At 39.1% G+C, this 27,839-nt stretch overlaps 1 protein-coding gene and 1 non-coding gene across 2 annotated transcripts; one reads left to right on the forward strand and one right to left on the reverse strand.

Moving 5' to 3' along the window:
- The first annotated feature begins 1,331 nt into the window (after nucleotides 1-1,331).
- Nucleotides 1,332-26,555, forward strand: FSD2 (fibronectin type III and SPRY domain containing 2). Its single transcript, XM_075207921.1, has 13 exons — nucleotides 1,332-1,447; nucleotides 4,179-5,152; nucleotides 5,599-5,694; nucleotides 5,763-5,996; nucleotides 6,843-6,865; nucleotides 10,620-10,741; nucleotides 12,402-12,557; nucleotides 13,132-13,266; nucleotides 14,301-14,454; nucleotides 16,249-16,382; nucleotides 18,042-18,171; nucleotides 22,107-22,283; nucleotides 24,578-26,555. The coding sequence occupies exons 2-13, from the start codon at nucleotides 4,214-4,216 to the stop codon at nucleotides 24,828-24,830; spliced, it is 2,553 nt and encodes an 850-aa protein (XP_075064022.1). The 5' UTR covers nucleotides 1,332-1,447; nucleotides 4,179-4,213; the 3' UTR covers nucleotides 24,831-26,555.
- On the reverse strand, nucleotides 25,281-25,412 carry LOC142156274 (small Cajal body-specific RNA 15). Its single transcript, XR_012692339.1, has one exon.
- Nucleotides 26,556-27,839: the final 1,284 nt, after the last annotated feature.

Consider the following 27,839-nt stretch of genomic DNA (forward strand, 5'->3'; position numbering starts at 1 on the left):
GGGACATTTACTAACCTGCAGTCTAATCAAACCGCATGGCAAACTGACATTTTTTAGTTAAAAATAAATAAATGTAGTACTAGAGGGAAAGGGAACGCTGAAACCGCATGCTGTTTGACTTGTCTTGCCTGTCATAATGAAAATATAAATAAATAGATAAGCAAAAAAAGAAAAAACTCAAACCCTCCCTTACATTTTCAATAAGGCCATTCTACTCAGCAAGGCGCACCTAGAGAGCTCCATCCCAATGCTGACTAACACTATGCCCATTCTGGTCCCTGGCAGGTGGGTACCAGGATAATAAAGTAAAAATAGAGAACAGCTTTGTGGCACTACAAGTGCTAGCATCTACTGGCAGCCCATGACTGTTCTGGCATGCTGGTCCTTGTAGAACTACAAGCGCCAGAATGCACATGGGTGACAGTGCATAATTGTAGTGTCGCAGGAGTGTGCCACAAGTGTTGGCCCCCTAATAAATAATATGAAAAAGTCTGCCCCTTTATCTAAATAAATTAATAGTAGTCATTTTATAATATTAAATAATCCACTGTGCACATTTAGAATAAATAAGTAAATAATTAATTGCGCCACTCTTAGAATACACAATAAAAAGTCACAGGAAGCTAAAGCCCTGTGCTCTATGTATTTACCCCAATTATGTGTTTTCCCAGTTGTACTGCGACCTATCCCCTTTCCCATTTTACTATTGCCCCTGACAGACCCCATAACAATGATGTAATCTGCAAATGCTACAAACTGCATATATCCTTCCTACTCCCCTTTCCTAGTGTAACTTACCCAAAACCACCCCCACGCCACTTCAGTGCATTATAAAGATAATAGTATAGTCTACAGCTCCACATCCAGACTGAGTCTATGCACTGAATAATGTGTAAAAATTGCTTTATTGATTACCCCACCTTCTATCCCACTTTTGCTTTCTGTACCCTTTCTTAATGGAAGCTTTAATTTAAAAAAATAAGTCATCCAACTTATGGCAGATTTTATATTCCTCATAACACATTCAAATCTGTATTGGAGATGGGATATTGCAATATATATATATATATATATATATATATATATATATATATATATATATATATATATATATATATGTTCATGGTGTATTACACGAATATCCTATCTTTTCCCCTAGTGAATATTCATGATTGTATCTGTGTTTGTCAGGTTGTAGTACTAAACACTGTGACATATTCTCAGCCACACTTCTGATACGTCTCCCATCTGACATGAGATGAGAGCAGGACAGCTGCAGGAGATCTATATTTGTCGTCCTCTCTCACTGCTGGGAAATCAGTATTTCTGGACACACTTTAAAATGTCTAAAATTACCTTAGTGCTATCACGCTTCTCCCCTAGAAGCTGAGCCTAAAGCCTCCTGTATATGGTTGTCTTACAAAGGGATAGGAACCCAAATTACCAGGTAATTGTGTGCATGACTATTTTATCTCTGTATAACATTTAATAACTTCACACTGTGGCTATAATGCATTTTTGTATTATAAAAGCACATGCTCCGCAGTGTGGGATTTAAGAACCACATAATACACATCTAATATTCTTTTTAAACTTTACAGTCTTGGACACTTTATTGTCTAGCTGTTGTTGAACTGCAATTCCTAGCTTGTTATAGCTTGCAGATAGATGATGCAAACTCTGGCTTGTAAGCTTCCAATGTTCTATGTCAAGTATGGTAATGCACACAATAAGCATTCTACGCAAGGTTGTGTGTATTCTGCTGTAGGTGTTTTCATTTTACGTGTTACAAAGTTGAGAGTTCATGACATTTGAATACGGTTTAAATAAAGGACATGGAAGAAGTGCTTCAGTTGCGGGTAATAGTCTAACAATAGCTGTAGCAGTTTATGTAATAATTTGGGCCTGCATGAAATCTGGTAAGTTTGCTGGAAGGGGAGGGTCTCAGTCCTTAAATATGGCTCTGCCACTAGATGGAGTAGTAACATTTATGGGTGTTAGTGGTAACAAATGAAGGTGTCCTTGTTTATGCAACAGGGTAGACTACTTGCTCTTGCATATCACTGTGGTTTACGCAAGGGTAATTTACAATACAACTTGTGGCTGTGAAAAGTGCTGATTAGAATTGATCAGTGATAATTTTAACCCTCCAGTGTTCAACAGATCAAGGGCACAAGGGCCTGGAGCTGAACCTTAACAAGGGCCTATTATGAGAAGTGCGGTCCCACTAGAGGAGGTTTGGCCAGGGATGTGTGGCCATGGCAAGCACCATGGAGGGCATAGCTAGCATCTCCACCAGACCACTTACAATCCCCTCCCATTTTCACTTGATCAGTGGCTGCTTGGCCAGATCCTGGAATGTTGGGGTCCTCTTTGAAAAACAGATAGTTATTATTCATCTCCTGGAAATCTGAGCAGTGAGTGAACAATCCCTTCTCACCAACCAGACAGACATTAAATCAGAAGCTTTTTTTTGTTTAATATAAACAGGCCAACTTCCACCCAAATAGCCCCAAAATGTAATTGATAGCATTCCTATTTAATAAATGTGCCTATTTCCCTCCATACAGCCCTGGTGCTGATTAATAGCACCACATTAAACAGGACCCTAACCAGCTCAACATTAAAATAATAGGGCCTGAGTCATTAAGGAGAGCAACGTATGAAAAAGGAGTAACTTTGCACCTGGCCAAAACCATGTTGCATTGGAGGGGGAGGTAAATTTAAAATGTGCCGACAGATTTATAGTTGGGTTAGGGCATGTCCTAAATCAACTTTAAATTTCATTGTAAAAATAAAGCTATCAAGTATTTGTGTGCTAGATGGAAAAGCAACCAGTGTTTAACTTATGTGCAAAATAAACTAATTTCCATCCCTTGCATTGTAACATGGTTTGTCCAAGATCAAAATTACTCATTTTTTCCCTTGCTTTCCTTAATGACTCAGGCCCATAGTGTTTACATTTAATAAATAAGCCTCCTTCCTCCCAACCAGCCCCAATATTAAATGAATAGTATTCTCATTGATAATGTAGATCTATTTCCCCCCGACATTAAGTTAATAGAATTCCCATTCAATAGACCAAAATATTAGCCAACAGCAGCCCCAACAATAAGTGAATAACATTCCCATCTAATAAAGAGACCTATTTCTTCTCCACAAGCCCTAACATTAAATTAATTAGTCATCATGAATAGTCAGAGTAGTCTGTATGTCATGAGGTTGCGTGCATTGGCTACATTTTATTTGAAAATAATGGAAGTCCTAGCTAAGCCCTAGGTTCAAGAGTTTAACTCATCCCCCTGAACTTTGCTCTATCCCAATGCAAGAATGTCCCCATAACCCTGTACAGCATATCTAATTTAACTGATTTCTTCCCCCAAAAACAATTCATGCTGCCTTTTATCATATAAGCATGACATTCTTTTGTGTCTCCAAGCCATCGCACACTGTCTCAGCTTTACTACATGAAAAAACAGCCAGTATTTAACTTATGTGCAAAATAATAAACTCAATTACACCCCTTGCTTTGCAACATGGTTTTGTCCAGAAAACTTAAGTAAGAAAACTTACTCAAATTGTTGCCTAAGTTCCTTAATGAATCAGGCCCAATGGCTTTCTGGGGATCGCATGGACATAGAGATACCCCTTAATTTATTATTAACATTAGCATGGCCATTAGCATTAGATGGTGGACAGCACAGTGACTTAGTTGTTAGCACTTCTGCCTCACAGCACTGGGGTCATGATTTCAATTCCCGACCATGGCCTTATCTGTGTGGAGTTTGTATGTTTTCCTAATGTTTGTGTGGGTTTCCTCTCATAATCCAAAAACATACTAGTAGGTTAATTGGCTGCTATCAAATTGACCTTAGTCTGTGTGTGTGTTAGGGAATTTAAACTGTAAGCTCTATTGGGGCAGGGACTGAAGTGAGTGAGTTCTCTGTACAGGGCTGCAGAATTAGTGGCGCTATATAAATAAATGATGATGATGATATATTTATATATTGGCAGTGTTCTGTAACACTGAATACATAATTGTCCATGAGGCCTACATGCACTTATGTACACTACTAGGTTTATTCATGTTTGAATTATTACTAGGTAATTCATAATAAAAACCAAACTAAAAACAACATGGTAAATTAATTTCTCTTTCTTTTTCTTGAAACATTCAGTTGACAATGAAATAACGTCATTGGGGAAGTAAATAATGGAGACTGGTAAAGTGGAGGAATTTGAAGTTGTCAGACCAGATGATGATGAATCATCTATAGATAGCGCAGAAGAACAGCTTGAGACTATAATAGAGGAAAATGAACCAGAGCAGGAGGACTTGACTTTTTATCACACTGATGTGTGTGATTCACAGGGAAGATTAGGCATCGTTCCTGAAACAATAAAGGAAGAGCACGAAGAGGAACTGGAAGAAGCAGCCACAGAAACGTGGTCTCCTGGTTCAGACCAGGTACTCTCAGGTTTACAAAAAGAAGTTGGTGAACTGGCAACGGTACATGGATTGTCTGAAGATAAAGATTCATGTTTAACAACACAATCATTGCAACACACCCCTAGAAATCAGAATGCCCCAGATACAGAGAAAACCTTGCACAAACAAGATAAAATAAGCAAATCTGTGGAAGAGAACGATTTTGAAGGCAACAAACTGCTTCGCCTCCCGAGTACTGAAATCAAACAAGAAAGCGAACATCTTAAATTTGAAGGAGGTCATTCTGAGCATATAGACAAACATACTCAGGATGAAATAGAAGAGCAAGAACAGGAAGTCAAACATTCCAGATATACAGATGGACACTGTAAAGGCAAAGAACTTGAAGAAAATCCAGGGCAGGAAAACGAGCGCCAAGAACAAAGTGGAAGTCCAGTACATAAAGATGAATGCACTGAACATACAGAGGCTCACCAAGAAAACAGAGAACAACTTGATACCCTTGGAGATGCAAGTTCAATTGTTAGCAAAACAGAGGCTATAGAAGGTCCACACACAGATAATCAGGTCAATGATGAGAAAGAGGAACCACCAAACATTTTCTGTGTTTCATGCAAAACTCCTATCAGAGCCTCTGAAACATCTGGCATACACAAAGGTCATGACGTCAAACAAATTGCTGCTGCTGTAGAAGAGATCAAGGTAGGATTAGACATACTAATTATAACATGCACCAGTATAAACCTGTGTATGTAAGGATGTATGGATGCACTGAATTAGGGCTTTGGTTCGGTATACCAACCATTGCTTGGAATTTTGTTGACCACTTCATCAATTATTGCTTTTGGGGGCCAAAATTCTAGATACAATGTTTTTTTTATTTTAATATTATTATGAAAGTGTAGATTAAATGGAAAAGTGCATGATGGAAAAAATAAAAATGCCCACCTGCAGTAAGGAATGTCCTCATCAATCCTCCCATCAGAAGATCCACACTTTTGCACCTCCAAAAGATTGATGTGCATATGCTTCCTGGTGCATTTATGTAAAAATAGCATAATTTGCGCTGTGTATGTAAAATAATATTTCTACATATATTGTGTGGAGCAAGAAGCTGCTTAAAAATTGACCTTCAATTTGCTTTATAGGAAGAAATACAGAAAAACATGTGCAAGCTGGAAGAGCAGATTGCACAGATGGACAACTTTGCAAGTCACCTGGAAGAGATATTTATCACAGTAGAGGTAAGTCATATAAACAGAGTTAACTAGTATGTTCAGCTGGCTAACTTATGGCATATTACAACTTCTAGGAGAATTTTGGGAGACAAGACCAGAACATTGAGATGCATTACACAGAAGTGATGGACACAATTACTTCTAAGCATGAGGAAAAGCTTCAAGCTCTCGGCGAGGAAAAGAAACTGAAACTGGAGTCCTTGTTTGAACAATTAATTGATTGTGGGAAAAGTCTTGACACCTCTAAAGATTTGATGGAGAAAACACAGGAGTTATTTAAAAGGAAGGACAAAGTGAAGTTTGTGAAGGTATGAGCTTTAAATGCTTTCACATTTATGTACATTGTTGTCTTATAAGAAATCTACATACTGTTTCGGTAACTTATGAAAAGTTTTTTTTATAGGAATAAATACAAATTATCTTATATATAAGGAATTGTCTGCTCTAGGACTACACCACCTCATGTATATAGTCTTTTTAAGGATATTCTTATGTCTATCTCAAGCATAATTAAATTGCTCTACTGTATTAGCCTCTACTGCCTCTGAAGAGAGGCTTTTCCACTTATCCACTACCCTTTCTCGGCAGTAGTTTTTCCTCAAATTTCCTCGGAACCTATTTCCCTCCAGCATCCCTCCTGTACCTTGTTATATTTGAAAGTTTCTATCATGTCCCCCTGGTCCCTTCTCTGCTCCAAACTATACAAATTAAGATCTTTTAGTCTTTCCGGGTAAGTTTTGTGCTGTAGGACATGCACCATTTTAGTTGCCCTTCTTTGTACAGTCTGTAATGTATTTATATCCTTCTTGAGATATGGCCTCCAGAACTGAACACAGTATTCTAGATGAGGTCGTACCAATGACCTATACAGTAGCATTATTACTTCTTTCTTTCTGAAACATACAACAGGGTACATTATTATGATTGTACATTTGATATATATATTTTAAATATTTGGACGCTCTTAACTGCTGTTACTTAACAATTTTTTTGTTTGGTAGCTTAAGTTTGGTTTGGAACAATTAAATGATAATTGTTTACTATCATCTGTGTATTAATACTTTATACTCCTAATTCATATTGATAGTTTACCATTACTGTATATTGATTAAATAATTCTTGTTTTTGTTGTTTTTTTTTTCTCCCTATTGTAGATTGCACTTGACACAACCAACAGGTAATAATATGTTGTTTAGTTCTAACTGTAAATGACTGAAAACATTTTTAGAGAATACCACATCTAGCATTTGTCTCCCAAGTACGGTAGTGATGGTATTAGTGGAAAGTGGGTCTGTAGATCACATAGATGCCATATGTCTTGCCGAGGGTAATGTTAGAAGATATATTAATTATTTACTCCTAGGTTTTTCTATACATGGATTAAATAAATGAACCCTTACCTCTGGATATGATTTATGTATCACTTGAGTAGACTCAGTGTCATTATTATAATGATTATTTATAATGCACTAATGTATTACACAGCACTATTGTTTGAGGGGATCATGATACAAACAAATGACATACAATCAGTGCGCTAAGTGAGCGGTATTTCCCGGTATGACATACCAACACTTCTTCCCGCTTCCTTTCAAGAGAGCATAATCAGTGGTGGTAGGATGATTAGGAGGAAAGGAAGGCACGAAGAGTAAGGGCATTACTTTATTGCATTTAAAAGTTGCAATTCTGGAACATCTATATACAGGGGGAAGTCAATTTTGTATGGACGTTGTCATAGAGACGCAGCTCTTACTTCCATATGCAGGAATTACATTTTTTCCCCAGCTACCTAGTAGAGTGGTAATGGAGAGCCAGATGACCCTGTTCTAGACCTAACGGATAGGCAATGAAAGACACATTACATAGGTTAGCCCTCTTATATTCAACCATAATACACCAGGTTCCTACACCTTTAGAACTGCTGAAACAACAGAATGTATCACACTGAATACTACCTGTTGACTTTTACCTTTTTCCAATTGCGGAAGGGGGTGCCGAAGTGGATAGTCAACTACGGCTTCCTTGCAAGAGCCACGGGCCCACACCTTATCTAATTGATGGGGTTTGTCATGGAGATATTATGCAATACTCTCCCTGCTTGCGACATGCCAAATGTAATTCTGTAATTCCTGCATAGAGGGAGGGTTAGGGTATTTGGATATTAGGCAATTGCCCCCTGTCCCCCATCCCATGTTGTCACTGCATAGAATGACATAAAATAGAAGGTAAAGATGGTCCAGGTCAAATTAGTTTACAATCTAAGAATTGTGGGGTACATTTGATACATAAGGTAACAGAATAACAATTGTAGCTGTTGGTAGAGATACATGTTCATGTACACAGACACTGTGCTAGTTGTTGGCTCCAGGCAGTTGATAATCACAGGTACAGTGCTAGCTACTGGTTTAGGTAGTTGATAATTACAGGTACAGCACTAGTTCCTGGTTCTAAGCACTTGGTGACTACAAAGACCAAGTTCCTGGCTCCTGGCATGTGATAATTACAGGTGACTACAGGCATTTGGTTCCAGGCTCCAGCCAAGTCCCAGGAAACTCACTGCAACAAAACTCCATTTTGCCAGTATTAACCACCTGATCAACGGAAACAGGAGCACTTCCTACTACAGGTCTCTCACGTCTGATGTCACGATCCTCCCGTCAGCCAACGTGTTTCGGCTCATCTAGAGCCTTTCTCAAGGCATGTTTCCCGGGACTTGGCTCGCTACATATATGTACCATCAGACACGCTTTTTGCCTTCCTGAGCACGGTAAGGGTCCACCTAACCCTACTTATCAGGTCCCGCCTGACGTTTATCTGTCTGTTTGTTTTTATTGTTTTTTAATAAATTACCTATACGATGTTACACTATGGAGCATTTCTTCTTGTATTGGAGTCTGGTTTAACCGAAGGAAACTCTACATGAGCGGATTGATGTATATCAAGAAATACACCTTGGTTATGGTTTCGGTTTGACCAAATGATCTGTCCGGTATTATCGAGTGAATTTGTATTAGAGGACTGACGAACGTGAAGAATTACATCTTTTGATACAGGCTTGTTTTATCAGACTATTTGGTGAGTGCGCAACCCTGAGGGGTTAATTTTAACCCGTCATCACGTGAGGTGTTCCCGTTTATTTAATATTGCACGGAGTACATAGGGATTTTTTTCTCCTCTATCTACAACTTGATATATATGTGGATTGCACTATGTTTTTTGTTTTCTTTTTTTCTTTCCTATGTATGATCTACGAGGAACATTGATTTATTCGGGACTTTATTAGAAGATTCTACATCCGTGCTTTTTGGAACATAGGATTTCCTGTGTACCCATTTATACCTCTTTTGTTTCTGGACTTTTCACTATTGAATGTTTTGGATTTATAGATGATTGGCGCCTGTTTGCAAATTTTGCTGTTTGTCTATATATATCTGATAGGGATTGGTGTTTCCTATATAGTTTGCTACAAGCTGCCTTTCTTGATTTGATACATTGTTTTGCACCGTGGACTTAGTCATCCTTTATCTTTACCTAGGTAGGACAGTCTGTCAAATGTTCTGAGTCTAGTGCAGGCTTGGCTAACCTGTGGCACTCCAGGTTTTGTGAAACTACAAGTCCCAGCATACCCTTCCAGCAATAGGCTGCTATAAAGTGGCAAAGCATGCTGAGGCTTGTAGTTTTACAACACCTGGAGGGCCACAGGTTAGCCAAGCCTGGTCTAGTGGGATAATCCCGATTTTTGGTGACTGTTCTGCCCAATCTAAGGTGCAGGTCAAGACTGTGTTCTCTTTATTTACACAATGCATTCTTTATATACTACACTATGGTGCTAGCTGTCCTTTGTGGGCTGACCACTCCCCCTCTAGTGTCTGGTCTCGCCTCTTTAAAGGTTGGCCACACCCCCTCTGGTGGGCCCCTAGCGTTGCAGTCCCCTGGTGGGCCCTTCATGCCCCAGTCCGACACTGACTGGCTCTAGACATGTGATAAATACAGGTGACAGCAGGCCCTTGGTTCCTGGCTCCAGGCCTGTGATAAATACAGCTGACTACAGGCATGTGGTTCCTGGCTCCAGTCAGTTGATAATTACAGGTACAAATCTCTGGACAAATCTTGGATAGAGGTACAGTGCTAGTTCCTCGCTCTGCGCCTAATGAGCATATAAATTACTGAGTTAATTAATCGTCATGAAATAACTGAAGTGTATATGTTCAACTAACTAACTCCCCTTGCTTTCTTTCACTCCTCTGCAGCAGTTGTGTTGTCCAGAAGGAAGTTCATCTCTAACACAGCAGATACAGAATGACTGACCACTTAAGAGATTTGCTGTACCAAAATGCAATATGTGGCCTTGTTGATTCATAGACATAGACATGAGCAGTAATGTCAGAGTGGCTCAAATGACTTTAGTCCAGTATATTGACCTATATTAGATCCCATTAAGGGAATTTCCTATAGATGTGGGAGGAACTTCAGCTCATTACTGTTCAAGAGATCTGCAGTGGAATGTCAAGTTAACACTGAACAATATAATTTACTTTCATGGTTCATATCTGAAAATTTCAATTTTGGGGTTTAGTGGTCCATTAAGTTGCAAAGCCAGATTGTACTGACTGATAATTGCAGACTACATATATTGATGTTAGTGTTGCATATCTATTATAAGCTGTATATATGGGTGCGAAACCACATGATTTAAAAGATGCAGTGAAGAAAGAATGTGGTGACAGATGATGAGAACAACATTGATATGAGATATATAGGGAAGATAAGGTGAAGTGATGGATACAGGAGGACAGCAGGATAATATAAGAAAAATAAGGATTTGGGGAGCTCTATACACTTAACTCTATCACTAAAATGATAGTGATTATCGTACTACTTTATACTGATACCCAGTGCTTTTAAAATGTAATTATTCTTTGTGTTTGCAGATTGCAGGAATACTTCAATACCGACATCAATTTAAATATTTCCACAAATGCAGATTTTCAAATCAATAGTTCAGACTTCTCTGATGTGGAGCAGCTTTTGGATTCCATCAATACACTCCCCGGTATGTGCATTGCCATTGTGTAGCCTGGCATACATGGGCGTTTTTTAGTCATCTGCAATGTGAAGGGTTGCATTGCTAGAAATGTATATGTGACCACATTGAAGGTTAATGTTTGCTGATATCTTTGGGGAACGCTCTAGGCCGCAGTCATTAAGGCACGCAAAACGAACGTAATGTGCGTTTTTTTTAAAACGCACATACATCGGGCACATGCACATCCGTATTCAACAGGGAGTGGTTGTGAAGATACGTCTGCTGATGAATACGGGTCTAGGTCCACTCTGCTATAATAAAAAATACACTGCAGGATACGTCTAATACATATATGGAATATGATATGCGTCCAATAAATATGTGGAATGTAAAGTCACAAAAGAATGTACAGAATGTACGCCCATACACCCCTCTATGCTGGCAGATGCGGGAGAATTGCCAGCTCTCTCGGAATTCAGGAGTCTCCCAGACATTCCAGGAGAGTTGGCATGTATGACATATATACCTTTGAGATGCCCAATGCTTGAAACAGACGCTGCTGCGTGCGCTCTAGCTTGGCACATCCTTACTGTACACTGACTACATGCATGCGCCCAGTCCCCTCCCCATTCTGTCCCTGAAATCCTAGGCTGTAGCAAAGGTCCTTTGCGCCCGAAGATTATGTGAATGTTGCTGCATTCACTGGCATAAAGTCCGGGCATGCGCAGTGCGATTTCACACAAAATAGAGCACGTGTCGGCATTTACGATCCTTAATGATCCAGGCCCTCTCTGTGCACACAGGCAATGTAGGGCAGTTTTTGGGTGTGCTTGCAGCACTTCTTTGCATCCAAAGACTGCTCAGCATTCGCGGTGAGTGTCTGAGCGTGCAGAGAGTGTTTCCCATAGGGACTAATGAACCAAAAGCTTTAGTGTGGTTATATATTCATTTAAATAAACCACTGAAAAAATATTTGGATGTACGAGGCCTCAAGGACCGATGTAAATAAATAAACAAAATGGTTTTCAATAAATGTAACAAATATTCTGCTTAAAGGTAAATGATAGATGCAATAAGATACAATTTTTACCAAATAGGAAGTATGGGTGTCTTTTATGGGCTCAACCAAACTCATGCCCCTTGGTTTTCCCAGGTTTTCTGTTTCAAACTGATGTGAAACCTATTATTGTGACATAATGCAATAAATATTGTGCATAGTCCATAAAATTGTTTTATAAGGATGAAGGTTTCTGGAACTAAAGTGCATCAATGGAGTAGAGAGAGATGTGGGAGAAAAGTGAGAGATGATTTAAATAGCTGCTGCTGATGGTAACCAGTCTAATCACAGCTAGAGTTCTGCACATTCCACTCACCAGCAGTCCTGCTCTTCATTGGACAGTCCCATGAGAACTAACCAAAGACTGGTTATGATGCTTTTTCACTTCTTGAGAATTCCAAATGCTTAGAGATAATACAGCAATGTTTTTTATGTGTGTCAAATAAGCCATATAATATGGTCTATAACAGAATAATGCAGTCTGTGGCTCTCCAGCTGTTATGGAGGTGCAGGTTGCAGTGTGCCTGAGCCTATTCGTCAGTTACTTTCAGTTGTTATTTGTTCTGAGATTGCATCATTCAAGGCTGTGATTTGTACATGCATTCAGTAATGACATCGCTCATATTGTAGTTCCCTCAGCTCCTGTAATCAATCCTCAGACACCTAACTCCGCCACAGCCACATCTCTCCGTGTGTGCTGGAGCCTGTTTTCTGATGACACAGTTGAGCGCTACCACCTGTACTATAAACCAGTTTCTGATGTTACACCGGGAGAGGATAGAGAAGGTAAGAGTTGGGCCTCTTAAACTATGTTACTTATAATCTGCCTCAGATCTAATTAATATGCCCTAATTTCACAATTGTTTAACCCATTTTTCTAATCTGACTGTATATAATATTGGTAAAAGAGGTGAACACTGATCTATTAAAACGATACGATTTGAGTCAGAACTATATAACTATACTACTAATTATATAAATCTTTATCTTTCCCACTTAATGTATTACCAAATTTTTCGAAAGAGAGTAGATATATCTAATGTCCACTAAACAGTTCTGATCAAGTTCTGCTCATTTTATCTGAGTAATTTAGGAGAACTCCATGAAAATTCCTAGAGGAGTGAATATGTGTAAGAGAGAGAGAGGGAGAGGGAGGGTATAGCCCCTTATCTCATGCAGTCATGCACAGTATTATCTATGGTCTACCGATTCACCCCCTTAGGGCTGCTTTAGTAGAGTAGGGCGCACCATTAACACAGGGGCAGCTGAAGCACAGCACCATTGTTTTTTTATTTATTAAATAAATAACTGTTATAAAAGAACGTTTGTTCATCCAAATTCTTTTTTTTTTTATTCACAGAATTTATAATACGATCCAAGGAAACATATTGCACAGTAAAAAACCTGATGCCAAACACACAGTATGAATTCTGGGTTATTGCCATAAATGCCAGTGGCGAGAGTCCAGCAAGTGAAAGTGCTGTGTATGTGACAGGTAATTGTACTGTTGTATCATAATAAGACCACACAAAGTCTGATACAATATATCTGGAAATGAATACCCATTAGTGAAAATATACAGACTCAGTACTACCTGAATGTTTGCTACAAACAAACTGTAGACTGTTTTCATTGAGATTATGGGCTAGATTTACTAAGCTGCGGATTTGAAAAAGTGGGGATGTTGCCTATAGCAACCAATCAGATTCTAGCTTTCATTTATTTAGTACTTTCTACAAAATGACAGCTAGAATCTGATTGGTTTCTATAGGCAACATCCCCACTTTTTCAAACCCGCAGCTTAGTAAATCTATCCCTATGTCTGCTGTACACTGGATATGTCCATGTGCAATTTCCATTGAGAAGTATGTGCTGTGCTGCACACTATCTACAATGGCAGCACACTTTTATTTTTAGAGTCTCTACTTGGTGTTTAAAGCCAGGACACCTATCAATCCTAAGGTTTATTCAGGCCATAAAAGTGACCCAAATAATAGGTCTCATATACTGTATATAGGAACTTGTGCTATTATTTTGGGTTAATTTAGATTAAATTTAAAAAAAATAAGTATTTTGAGTTATAGATTTTGGGTGACAAAAAAAGGACTTTATTGGGGAAAGCAACACATATGGGAATCCTACTTATAGGTGAAACGTCACATTCAACCATATAAGCTTCTCTACAGCACTATATTCTGAGTTTCAGACAGTAACAGTCAGTCAGGCACCTGTGAGTTACAAGGGTTGTCAGGATCCATTGAAAAGCAGAGTGGGCTGTGACAGACAATTGTGTTTTCAAAGGCACTTTGTGAAGGTCAATTTACTGCATATGAGCAAATGCGTTAAAACAGCTTTTGTAAGTACTTTGTTTGCAACAGAAGGCACTTGGACGATTGCTAAATTATCTATCGACTGGAAATATTACTTTTTGGGGGAGGGAGAAGTACATTGGGAAATTGGTTGGAACTTCATTTTTTAACATAGAGAATGCATTTCATGTCAGCAAATAATATATGTTATATGTTTTAGCACCAGCCCCTCCCATCATTAAAACCAGGGAATGTCTGAGTTGTGAAAATGCAGCTTTAATTTGCTGGGAATCTGGGAACATAAACCCTGTTGACTCGTACACAGTGGAAATATACAATGTGACAAATGAAGTAAAAGAAAGTTCTATATCAGAGTAAGTATTCTTTCTATACTCAAGTTATACCAAAAATTATGAACTGTAATGTCTATGGAACTTACAGACAGGGAATGGTTAATGGACCAGTTGATCAGTTTAGGGATATAATTCAATCACTTAATTCCATTGTATAATTAAAAGTTTAAAAATCTAAATGATTGTCATACAGGTGGTTTTTATAGCTTTAGTTGTTCCTGTGCTTAAAAACTCTTTATAAAAGCTACATACAGTATTTGTAGCGGGTTGTTTGTTTAAAACTCAGGAACATTAATTGCCTGACAGGTCACTTAAACACAAATCCCATTGAAATCAATAAGTTGAATATATGAGGTGCGTTGAAGTGGAAGTTGAAGATGAAGTTCTCGTATCCATCCATTCTTCCCTTCTCCCCCTTCCTCGACTCCGTCTCCGTTTCTCCCGTCTCTCCGTCTCATCCATGTGTCTGTCTGTCTTCCCCTCCCTTTAGATGGTTCGCTTCTTTGAGCAGGGCTCTCCTATCTCCTGTTTCCATCACTTTTAACTGCGCTCTCCAGCTACTCAGCTCACCTCCTCTCGGTCCCTCTGCCCTCTGTCTCCTCTCGCTTCTCTCCGCTCCGCTCAGTGACTCTCAACCTGTCATCCGTGCCCACCCTTTTGGGCCATAGTTACCTGCCTATACTCACATTTCCCCTCCCTCCCTCTCTTTCATGCTGTGCCTGAGCCCCCAGAGTTATAGTGTTTACTGTTACTTGTACTGTGCTGTTTCACCTTGTACTGTGCCATTGTTTGTCCTTGTACGGCGCTACAGATACTTTGTGGTGCCCTATAAATAAAAATGAATAATAATAATAATCATAATAATAATAATAATAATAATAATATCCATTGTAGGTGTGCTTGCTTTACCTGATTTTTATTTGAATAGCCACTTAACTCTTATCTGCAAATGAAGCAAAATGCATAAAAGATTTTATTAATTTGAGCGTTACAAATGGGGAAAAAGAAATAATGAGACCACAAAATAGTGACAAAATTACCAATGTTTTGATGTGGAGCTTTGCCATTAAGTAGAGTTGCCAGACTTTCATAGACTAGCCTATCCCATTCTATGCGGGTTCTAATTGCCTGCTCCCAAACTTAGCCATAAGAGTTCTTGAGCAGACAAATTACTGTATGGAATGAGTCAGCTGATGGCTCTGGAACATCTATTTAAAATCAGACAGGCAGACACTAGTCAGATGGCACACCTTCGTTTGACTTACATGGCGTGATTTGGTGCCAGTTGGCAAAGTTCGGTCTACTGAGTGTGCCGCTAGCCCTAATCTCACACTCGCAGAGAGGTTTATGTGAGGGTTTTTTTGCTGTGACCTTCTGATTACCTGTATTTAGAAAATCAAATGCCATGTGACGCTACTCCGTGTTTGCCCATGGCTCCATTGCAACAGACGGCTAAGTATGACTTTCTTCTAATCTTACTAGGTGGACAATACCATGTTTGTATTTCACACGCAGCAAAGTGTCCTCATGTGTGTATTTTACTTCTCTTTGGTATTTCATGTATGTTTTGCTTTAAATGTTTGATTTTGGCGTCCTATTTTCATTGCTTAGGAGAAAACAAAATTGTGGAAAACAATTACTAGGTAGTATAGATAATGATTGCTCCCATTAAATACCTTTCTGAGCCACAGAACGCTCTCAGACTTGTATGCTAATGAACTTTGTACACTCTCACTGCTGGAAGAGCTGTACAAGTGTTTATTTTGCTGTCACTTGGATGTGTGTGTTACTCATAATTCACAATTTTTTTCGCAGGTCTATTGTTGGAATTCCTATCTGTGAATCTCTCATCCAGCTGAATCAAAGGGAGACATATCACATCAGTGTCAGAGCTGTGAATGTGGGTGGGCCGAGTGAGAGCAGCAAATCTATTACCATTCACACCACAGGTATCTTAACAACACTATCGACTGTGTTACACACAATAAGAGCATCAGTATAGAGGCCAGAAATTACCTTCACATGGGGAATTTAGAGTTTGTGGCCTGAACCATCAAGCATGAGATACAAAGTGCCTCTCGCCTCATTGATGTCACTAGTTCCCAGTGGACTGGCTGCATGCTCATGAATATTTGTTCAACCCTCCATGTGATGTAGGTGATAGGTATATACATTATTGGCATTCAACAAGGCGTTGCAAAACTTCTCAGAAATAATGACCTATGTATGAAACAGGTGACAGTATTGACTTCCTTTATTGAGCTTTTGTGCCACCAGGTCAAAGAACACTGCATGAGTTCTGGTCAATACGAATGAACATTTTCTTATTTCAGTAGTAAATGAGAAACAAGCTATACATAATGTAATGAATTAATTCTGCAGCACATAGATTGTTGTGATGCTATTGTGGGTGGCCAAATTGGATGGGATCTAGACATTTGGAGCATAGAGAGAAAAATAGGGGATGAGGACTCATCAGGAGAGGAAACAGGAGGGACGGGAAGAAGAGACATAAAGGAGAAGGGGAGGGGGAGCACATGAGGGAAGCCAGGTAGATCATAAGGGAGGAGAAGCAGAGATCAGCCCCTTGCCCTGACTGGCTGTACATGTGCTGTGCAAGCAGGAATACATTTTATAGTGTGGCTGGCTGGAGGAGCCAGCCACCAGGAAAGATCACAGTGCCAGACTAGCCCCTATAAGTATGGGACATTTTTTATTTAGGTAGTGCAACCAATATTGGCACATGATTGATATTGATATATCTTTATTGTTTCCTACTGAAAACAACGTGCTTGAGCTAAAAACATATGTACTTCTGAATCACAGCACTCTCTACCCTTACAATAAAGCAAAGATTCACCAGTATAATAAAATACTAAATTATAATGGAACATCTTGGTTACTTTTTTCATAAAGATAAATAATGCATACTTGAATATTAACCAACATTTGAAAATAACTTCAAGGGGCACCTTGCTGCTGAACATGTGGATCTAAGGTCTTAAAGTATGAGCAGTGAGAAGACCTTTTGACCTCAGTGTTATGAACCTTAGTGAATGGTACTGGAAATTAAATGTCCTAAGCCCTGTGCACAGTAATGTGTATTTCCCTGTCCTTTGATTTCACATTTGCTTTTATTGTGCCTGATTCATTAAGGAAAGTAAGGCAAAAAAGGAGCAACTTTGCTCCTGGACAAACCATGTTACAATGCAAGGGGTGCAAATTAGTTTATTATTTTGCACAGAAAGTTAAATACTGGCTGTTTTTTCATCTAGCACACAAACAATTGATAGCTTTATGTGTACGCTGAAATTTAAAGTTGATCTAGGACAAGCCCAACTATAAATCTGGCTTCGAATTTTAAATTTACACCCCTCCTCCAATGCAACATGGTTTTGCAAAGATGCAAAGTTATTAATTTTTTTTTGCTTTACTTTCCCTAATGAATCAGGCCCATTATCTTGTATGTTCCTGCCCCCCCTATCCAGTGCTGCAGAGTACTCTGGCTCCTTACAAGTCAACAATTATTATAATACTGCATAACTGCGTGTTTAATATGATATACTTACACTGAGCCCACATAGCCCACAAATGTGTTATCTATATAGGTACATCATTTTATCTTAATGAAGAAACTGCTCATCCGCGTCTGGCTATTTCTGATAATGGATTTACAATTTCTTGTGAAGAGGAGGAAAGTCTGGAGGATTTACCTTACCACTGCAACAATTTTTCAAGGTATTGTACTGAGAATGAAAGAGTAAAGTAACTGTAACCTTGCATTTTCTCATAAGTTCCTGTACTGTTTTTATGGTGCCGTCAATTTGTTTCCCAGTTTGTACAGTACTGCAGAATACATTGATGATCTATAAATAAATGAATAGTTGACATTTACAAACATAAATCATTAAAATAGTACTTTTCAAAGATCAATTGACTGAATCTATCAGTTTTGTGAGTTTAATGTTGAGATTCATACCAGGAGCATGGCAAGTGATTTACCCAATGCACAGATGAATGAGGTTTATTGGTAATATACAATGTCTTAGTTAATGCCTCTCTACCCTTCTGTCTCACACCTGGGGCCGATGCAAGGTTTTTCGGCGCCCTAAGCTAATTTTCAGCCTACCGCCCCTCCACCCCCTAATTCCCACTTCCTAGCACACACTTGACATTTGTAAAATGAAAATAGTAACTATTACCTCCTCCTGGCTGGCTGGTAAGGCTGCAATCCAGATGCACTGATGTCCAGATGTACTGATGTCCAGATGTACTGATGTCCAGATGCACTGATGTCCAGATGCACTGATGTCCAGATGTACTGATGTCTGACCAGTGGCGGATCCAGGGGGGGGGGGGCGATCAGGGCAATCGCCCCCCCTAGCAGGGGTTTGCTGCCGGCGGCTGCACACTATGTGCAGATCCGTTCAGCAGAGAGAGTTAGGGAGAGAGTCCTGCCCAACTGCTCTGATTGACACAATCAGAGCAGCCGGGCAGGACTCTCTCCCTAACTCTCTCTGCTGAACGGATCTGCACATAGTGTGCAGCCGTCAGCAGCCTTAGGTGTCAAAAAGGGGGCGGGGCTAAATCACCCCCCCTAAATCGTCCCCGGTACAATTAACTTCTGGATCCGCCCCTGTGACTGACGCAGAATGCTGTCCAGGCTTGACTGCTGCCCAGGAGCAAACGCAGGATATCTATAGGGGAGGCTCCAAATGTTAGATTTTAGAACAATGCAATAAAAACCTTGACACAACTCACCTGTTACATACTGACATGTCCCCCGCTGCCCACCAGCTTTCTCACATGCCCCTTACCCACTAGCATTTCTTTCATATGCACCCCTGCCCTAGCCAGCTTTTTCACACATGCCCCCTTGCACACCAGCTCTTCTCAGACATACCCCCTGCCAAACAGTTTTTTCTCCAATGCCCTCTTGCCCACAACATTATAAGAACTACACAGCTCAATGCTGTATATATGTCATTTGGACTACCTTTTGCTTATGTGTTATCTATGCTATTGTGTTTTCTGCAGATTTAAATTAATTATACTAATAGATAGCAATGGGGGGGGACAAATAGTGCGCATATAATAATAAAATAAATGGTTGCTCAAACCTTAAGTTCCTTTAAATTAATAGTATGTAACTCGGGGTCTCTGAGCAAATAAACTGTAATCGCACTAACGGTAATACTGCGCACTTTTCCCGTAGTAACGGTAATAGTGCGCAGGTCACGTTATTCCTAGAAAAACGCTGCCGAATTGAATTGGCCCCAAAGGATGAGTTTAAGAAGTTCAGTCTTTAAACTATACTTGTTAAATAGAAATCCAATATTTGAAGAAATATTTGAAATATGTAATATTAGAATATTCCTACATCAATACTTTGCTGTAGAAACTTAAATCCATTCCACATGTGGAGTAGAAGATACGTCAGTTTTCTGTGTATTTTCTGCAGCTGGCGAGCTCACAGGCTGTAACTTAATATGCGATTGGCTAAAAGTCTTGAAAATAAACCATGACTGCAATGTGTTTGTGTCCCTGTCACAAACAGTACTCATCTGAGCCTGTGTGACATATGGCAAGGGGTTAATATCTACAAGACCACCCGGTCTGCCTAAAAATTCTAAAAACAAAAAAAAAAAAACCAACAAAATTATGCTTCACACTTACTATTTATTGTCCAAACTGCCACCTCCAAGAGTTTTATCAAAGCTAGCATTTTGTAGGGGCTTTTAGGTCCCCTAGTTGAGCCCTCATTTCCTGCAAGGTAACGAAAAGCGGACTGTGTGTATGGTAATAGGGTTTTTTTATGATTTCCCCTGAACACAAAATTCTGTGGGGAATTCTTAAAGTTGAACTATTCCCTGGCCATTAATTTACACACAGATTTATATGAAAATGGAAATATTATAAAGTATAGTATAAATAAAGTATAGTATCGGGGACACTAAAGTATTTCAGTAACTTCTCTGACTCATTAGGGATTGGACTCCACAAGACCTCTGAAGGTGTCCTGTGGTATCTAGTACCAAGCACATCCCAGTGATGCTCGATTGGATTGAGATCTGGGAAACTTGAAGGCCAAGTCAACACCTTTTAAGAAACTCTTTGTTATGTTCCTCAAACCATTGCTGAACAATTTTTGCAGTTTGGCAGGGCGTATTAGTCATCTTGGAATACCGTTGTCATGAATTGGTGTACTTGGTCTACAACAATGTTTAGGTATATGGTACGTATCAAAGTAACATCCACATGAGCTATCCAGCAGAACATTGCCTCTGCTGTTTCCCTTCTTCCCATAGCCGTCCACATGATGTAAAAGAAAACGTGATTCATCAGACCATACCAACTACTTCCATTGCTCCATGGTCCAGTTCTGGGGCTCACATGCCCATTGAAGGTGTTTTAGGCAGTGGACAGGGGTCAGTATGGGCGCTCTGACCGCTCTGTGGCTGTGAAGCACCATACACAGACTGTGTGTTCTGACACCTTTCTATCAAAGCCAGCATTAACTTTTTCTGCAATTTGTGCTAGAGTAGCTCCTCTGTGGGATTGGACCAGATGGGCTAGCCTTTGCTCCCCACGCACATCAATGAGCCTTTGACGACAATGACCCTGTTGACAGTTCACCAGTTGTCCTTTCTTGGACCAATTTTGGAAAGTATTAACCACTATATACCGGAAACACCCCACAAGACCTGCCGTTTTGGAGGTGCTCTGACCAGTTGTCTAGCCATCACAATTCGGCCCTTGTCAAAGTCGCTCAGATCATTACGCATTCCCTTGTTTCCTGCTTCCAACACATGAAAGTCAAGAACTGACTGTTCACTTGCTACCTAATATATCCCACCCCTTGACACGTGGCATTATAAGTAGATCATCAATGTTATTCACTTCACTTGTCAGTGGTTTTTATTAGTGCTTAATCCCACTGATGATAAATACACATAGACATTGATGCCAGTATTGGTATGAACACTCTTCCTTTGATGTTTTACAATTCCTATATGCCATACTGTTCCTTACAGCTAGTGTCCCTTTTGTGATTTGAAAGGGATTTCAAATCTCCTCGCCCCTCTGTGGAGTTGTATCATAATGGTAGTGAAAGAGCAATACCAACTAGTGAAGTGTAAGACTAGCCAACTAGTGAAGTGTAAGACTAGATCTAGGAAAGGGCACGATCATAGCAGTGTGCCAGGATAGAGCAAATGGTCAGGTAAGATAGCCTATCTAAATGAACCCCTTTATTATTTGACCACAGTGAGTTACATCAATTCATATTTTATATTTTAACCCCTGATTGTATCATAATACAACATTCCTCTTTTGAAGCAGTGAAGAAATGACCCTTTAAAAATGTTGCCTAAAGTGAGGTAAGCTGGTATTTTAAGTGTAAAAGCCCTTAAAGCAGTAGTGGACAACAGGCATCCAGCAGGCCAGTAAGATTGCCCCTGAGGCCCCCAAGTCTGTGCTCCATCTGACCTATCCCCTGCTATGTTATAAAGTGTCATGTGTGGGCATGTGGGTGGTCTGATTGGCATGTGTACATGTTGTATCTGACAGCATGTGAGAGCATCTTATGGCCTTAAAGGGAAGGAAGGATATTGCTCCTATCCAGAACTCATTTAATTTATTTTAAATATATGATTTTTTTTTCTACTTCCTAGATGCATTGCTGTCCTAGGAAATCTCATACCCTTCAGAGGGAAGCATTACTGGGAGGTAGAAGTTGATGAGTGCACAGAGTATAGGGTTGGAGTAGCCTACGAAGATACGAACAGAAATGGTGTTCTTGGAGCTAACAACACTTCCTGGTGTCTCAGACACATCTGTACACCTAAAAGGTAAAACAAGCCTACTTCAAGCAAGTATATCTCATTCACAGGCAAACCTTTATGTCTATCTATACATGTCATGCATAATATGTGCATATATCTGAATACTCTGCTTCCAGTGATGAGAATGTTTGGGAGTACTCGGCTTTGTGCAGTATATTGCTCAAAGTTAACACATTATGGGGGATCTTTATGAAAACGGTTTCTACAGGTAACACAGATGGTGGTATTGTCCTTAGCAACCAATTACATTCTGTAACTTTTCTAGTACAGTTTAGAACAGTTATGGGCAACAGCAATCCCTAGGACCACCTGCAGCCATCCGAGTCTTAAGCTGAGTCCTTCTTGTTTTTTGACCCATTATTCATTTTTTCTGTCAATCACAGCTGTTATTTTCTGTGTTATGTCCCTTGGCCCTCGCTTTTATTAAATGAAATTTCGGGTGAAAACTGAGAATAAGACCGAATTTGGTCTTATTCTTTGCCAACTTCCGCACCATGTGATCTCCTTAGTACAACGCAGGGGGTCATGCAGCACTAGCAGCATATCGGAGATCAGAGAATGAGGAACATGCAGTCTACATCACATGGTCTCTCTCCTTGCTCATGGGAAAGAGCTGCATGATTCCTGCTTAGTTCTTTAAAGTAAACTAAGGACTTTTTTAGGCAGGACTTGTCATGTCACTGTGTGTTGCAGAGTTGTAGTCTACTTTTGGTTCCACTTACACATGTGTGCAAACATTCTTGATCATGGGGTACATTAAAAACAACAAACTCAACAAGTTGAGGGATGGAAACCTCTCTGCAGAACTGCGTTGTGGCTATTCCAGCATTGCACATAGCTTTCCAAAGTTGGTGAAAAATCGCCCAGAAGTTACATTGATTTATCAGATTTGTCTGTTACAACTTGTAACACTTGTTTATCTTGCATTGCAATACCTGCTGATATGTTATTATACATTAATTTCTCTTTTGTTTCTTTAAATGTATTGTTTTAACTTATTACTGGGATCAAGGGTAATGTACGGTCCTTTTAAAGGTTAGAGGGCTGCAAATGTGTGATAGCAGTGTAACAGGTTGCTTTTGTTTGCTGTGGGCAACACCACATTACACAGTTGCATGCAAAACAGTTTTTATAAATGTCCCCCAATGCTGAGAGCTCCATGTGGGGTCCAGTACAAATGACAGACAGAGCCATACGCCCCCTCCAAAAATAACTTTGTCACAACCTCATCACAAAATCCTCCCACGTACTCTTTACTTGCTCCAAAATTCCACCACATGGCTGACAAGTCCTCCATGTTTTTATATTTAAACTATTCATTTGTACTATTGTTTTGAGGTGGTGACATTTTTTCCCCTTTTAACTTCTTTTGTACTGGGAAAATAGACTGGTGCATGGTACCTGACTCTTGTCTTCCCTGTCCATCTGCCATAATTTGCCCAGTACCCCATAGAGTAACCCTTGGTGATGTAATCATGTGCAATGCCGTACATGTTTAATGGGGAAGATGATAGTTAAAGCAAAGCTCATGGGCAACAGAGACAAACGCAGGTATCTTGATACTAAACATTAGATTTAGTACCATCACTAATGCCATTATAATGAGCGACACCCGCATGAGAAGTATCACAATGGGAGATACAACTGATCACATCACAATGGGTGAGGTCATTCATGGATTACAATGGGTTACATTACAATGATATAAAAACAGATGACATCACTATGGACAACCTCCTAATCTGTGACATCACGGATGACATTGCAATGTTTAACATCACTGGTAATATGAGAATGAGTAACATTACTAATTATATCAAAATAGATGGTATAACAATTTGTGACGTCACTGGTGATATGCAATAGGTGATCACATACGTCACAATGGCTGATGCCAAAATGACATCAATGTATGTGACATTACTAAGGCTCATTTACAAACCACAAAAATGCAAATCTACGCTGTATTCTGTATTTGTGCAATTGGTGAATTTCATGGTGTTTGTCCCATTTCTCAGGACTTATCGGGTATCAATCTTCAACTAGTTTGCAGGTTTACAGATTCACATTGTGAAAAGAGTCAAGTGTGACTTTAATTGTCCATCCCATATCCCCACTTCCGCTTTCTTCATAAATACTGCTCGGTTTAGCTTATTTAATACCTGGAGGCATCATCAATGTGTCACTGTTGTGTGTTTGAAGGTTTTTAATATTGTGGCTAGCAATGTACTTTCCTGTAAAATGCAACATGTGTGCCATCAGACGTTACAATCTTGTTGTTACAATGTTGTTTTCCATAGGCACAAATACGAGTTTTTGCATTGTGGAGTGTCTCCAGATATTCGGATAACAATACTGCCATCGAGGATCGGAATCCTGCTTGATTACGACTGTGAAAGAATATCGTATTTCAACATGAACATTCTACAGCACCTGTATACATTTGAATGTCATTTTCGGCATTTAGTGCATCCATGTTTTGCTCTGGAGAAACCAGGATATTTAAAGATACATAATGGTATTCCAATACCTCAGTCACTTATTTTGTCCTGAGAAAATAGAATAAAGTTTACATTAACTCCGTACAACTGTATACCTAAAGTGCAGCCAACACAAACATTAGAAGAGAATGGCTGGAGCTGAGCACCAAGTAACCGTGCTGCTGTAAAATTAGATTAACACAAGAGTTGATTAGTTTGAAGTGATCCAATTGGCAAAAGGATTTTAGTAGTTAAAAGAGATTCTAGTAATGTTCATGGAATTCCACCTGCATGAAAAAAAGTTAATTAATTATTTTGTTTGATGTTAAAAGAGCCAATAATAGCACCCTGAGCCTGAATGTTTTGTTGTCTTCACTCCATTCAAGATATTGGCACTTGCCCACTTTTGAATATGTGTTTTATAAATGTTAATAGTAATATTCACTCTCTCAATATATACAGATATAGAAATTCACATCTTCAGTTAAATAGCCTTATCTGTTTTATCTAGAAAGCACAAAATAAGTGTTGGCAGACAAAGTAGGTCATGAATCATCACGTCATACACTGACCTGTTCTTCTGCCATCTTTTATAGGAGGATAGTATCAGTAGAGTCTATAGATCTTATTTAGACTTACTTTCTTATTCCTCCATAAACTTTACATGGAATTCTCTACAAGCTCCTTGTGGGATTCAAACTCAGGACGTCAGATTCACAGTCACTGACACTACCAATGAGCTATTTTTTCAGCTACTGTAAACGGAAAATAACAATAGCCTGGAAGAACTACAATGGTTCGTTAACAATGAATAGATTATACAAACCTATTGGAGGGATTATAATCTACACACTTTATAGGATTTCAAACTTCATTTGATGTTAAAAGAGCTAATAATGGTTCTCTGAGCCTGATTGTTTTGCTATTGGTAACTTCCTGTTCCACTCCATTCTAGATATTAGTATGTTTCCACTTTTGAATTTGTATTTTATAAATGTTACTAGTAATGTTTCCTCTCTTTCTATATATATTTATAGTAACTCACATTTTCAGTTAAATAGCCTTATAAATTGCTTTAGTTTTATCTAGAACGTACAAAATAAATGTTGGCAGACAAACTAGGTCACTCTAGTCACCACTATGGAAACTGGCCAAATCTTCTGCCATCTTTTATAGAAGGATAGTATGAGTAGAGTAGATATCTTGCTTAGAATTAACTTTTCTATTCCTCCACAAACACCTTGTAGGATTCAAACTCAGGGCCACAGTCACTGACACTACCAACAAGCTATTGCTTCCATGATTGTAAAAAAAAGAAAATAATAATATACATGCCTGCTAGTTGGGAGACCTATAATGGTTAGTAAAGAATGGATAGACTATACAACCTTATTGTAGAAATTATAGTGTACTTACATAACCAATTTTACTAGACATTTGTATCACCTGGTATTTCCCACTTACATTTTAACTAAAATGGGCTCAATTAACTGAGTTGGTGCAGACAAAGACTTTTACATCAGTTATTTCATGAAGTCCAGGTCAATTCAGTGAAAGATTGTTAAACACCACAGAGGACAAATGTTCCCACATAAAAAGGGTCATGTTGGTATGTTTGTAATATTTAGGAACATTATATCATTGTTCTCCTCACACTTGGTCCCGCTCAGGCCTTGTGCACTATTTGACCGTCCTTTGAATGCTTCAATCACCCTTCTTGAATGAAAAGCTTCTGCTGCTTGTTTTTGTATGATTGATCCCTATGTATATAAATAAATGTTGCTGATGATGATGTAAACATACCTGCAGTGCGCACATATTTTTAAGCAAATTGAGGGCTGGTCACAAATCACCATGCACAAACTTTTTATCAACCCATCTTCTGTTTTCTGAAATACCGGAGTACACTGAAGATCCATTTCACAGAGGGATCAAGAATGACCAACATTGGCTGCAGTAGCAGCACATACGTGCAGTGGGTGTATGCACCGGCCAGGCATGTTCAGAAGAGACCCCCTCTCTGTTCAGAGCAGAGCTGGAGACCCAGGACGATACAGTGTCATCTCCGGGTCCCTACCCACACTTTGCTATGGGGCCTAGTCTTGAACAGTTCCACTCCTACCTACGAAAGGTAGATTTATCAGTATCTTTATTTATATGGTGCCAAAATATTACAGTGCTGTCAAATAAATTAATTCGTATCAGCCCCAGTGGGGCTTACAATCTAATTTCACACTAGAGCCAATTTAGTTACAAATGCACCAAACTGACAGTATGTTTTTGGATTGTGGGAGAAAACTAGAGCACCAGGAAGAAAACCCACTCGAACACGGGGAGAAAGTACAGATTCCATCCTTGGGGCCCAGCAATGCTAACCAATGTGCTGTAATTACTGACAAGTACATGCTCTGAACACATTAAATTATTACATTGTTCACCAGATTTAATGGATGGTTTTGATTTATGTACCCCATAAAGAAAATATATGTTTCTGACAACAGGTAAAATACTTAGATATTATTAATTGAAGGGTTTGAAAGAAACAATGCTATAGATAAGGTAACGGTTGTTCATGAATAAAATTATACTTTGTAAAATTCTGAAAATACTGTATTTCCATATATAAATAGAACTAGGGATATTGATTGTGTCTATGTGTGAGAATAGGGTTTAACCCTTTAAAATATTTTTTAAACACAAAAGGTTTTGTAGCTATTTTTATCTATGGAGTTTTTGATTGCACAAGTTATTTCAAGGTATATTTCCTACTCATATTAAATTGGACATAATTGGCTTATTTAAAGGAATATAAAGCCTGCACATAAATGAGGATATATGCTTCATTTAACACTGCTGCTGAAATGTTTATCATGTGGCCCGTTATGTTTAGTTTAAGCCTAGTAGGTAACTGATCCCAGAATCTGCATCAACTAGTGTCATACAGCTTGGATCTTAGCATGTGTTAGGGCTGAACAGTAGAAAGAATAGGTCCTTGCATTCCTACATTAATACTTCTTACACTAGGCGAAGAAGGTTGTCCGAATAACCGCTTGTTGCCTTCTAGTAAAGTCTATTTCTCCTC

This window comes from Mixophyes fleayi, chromosome 4 (assembly GCF_038048845.1).
Source record: "Mixophyes fleayi isolate aMixFle1 chromosome 4, aMixFle1.hap1, whole genome shotgun sequence".
NCBI classification, from domain to species: Eukaryota; Metazoa; Chordata; class Amphibia; order Anura; family Limnodynastidae; genus Mixophyes; species Mixophyes fleayi.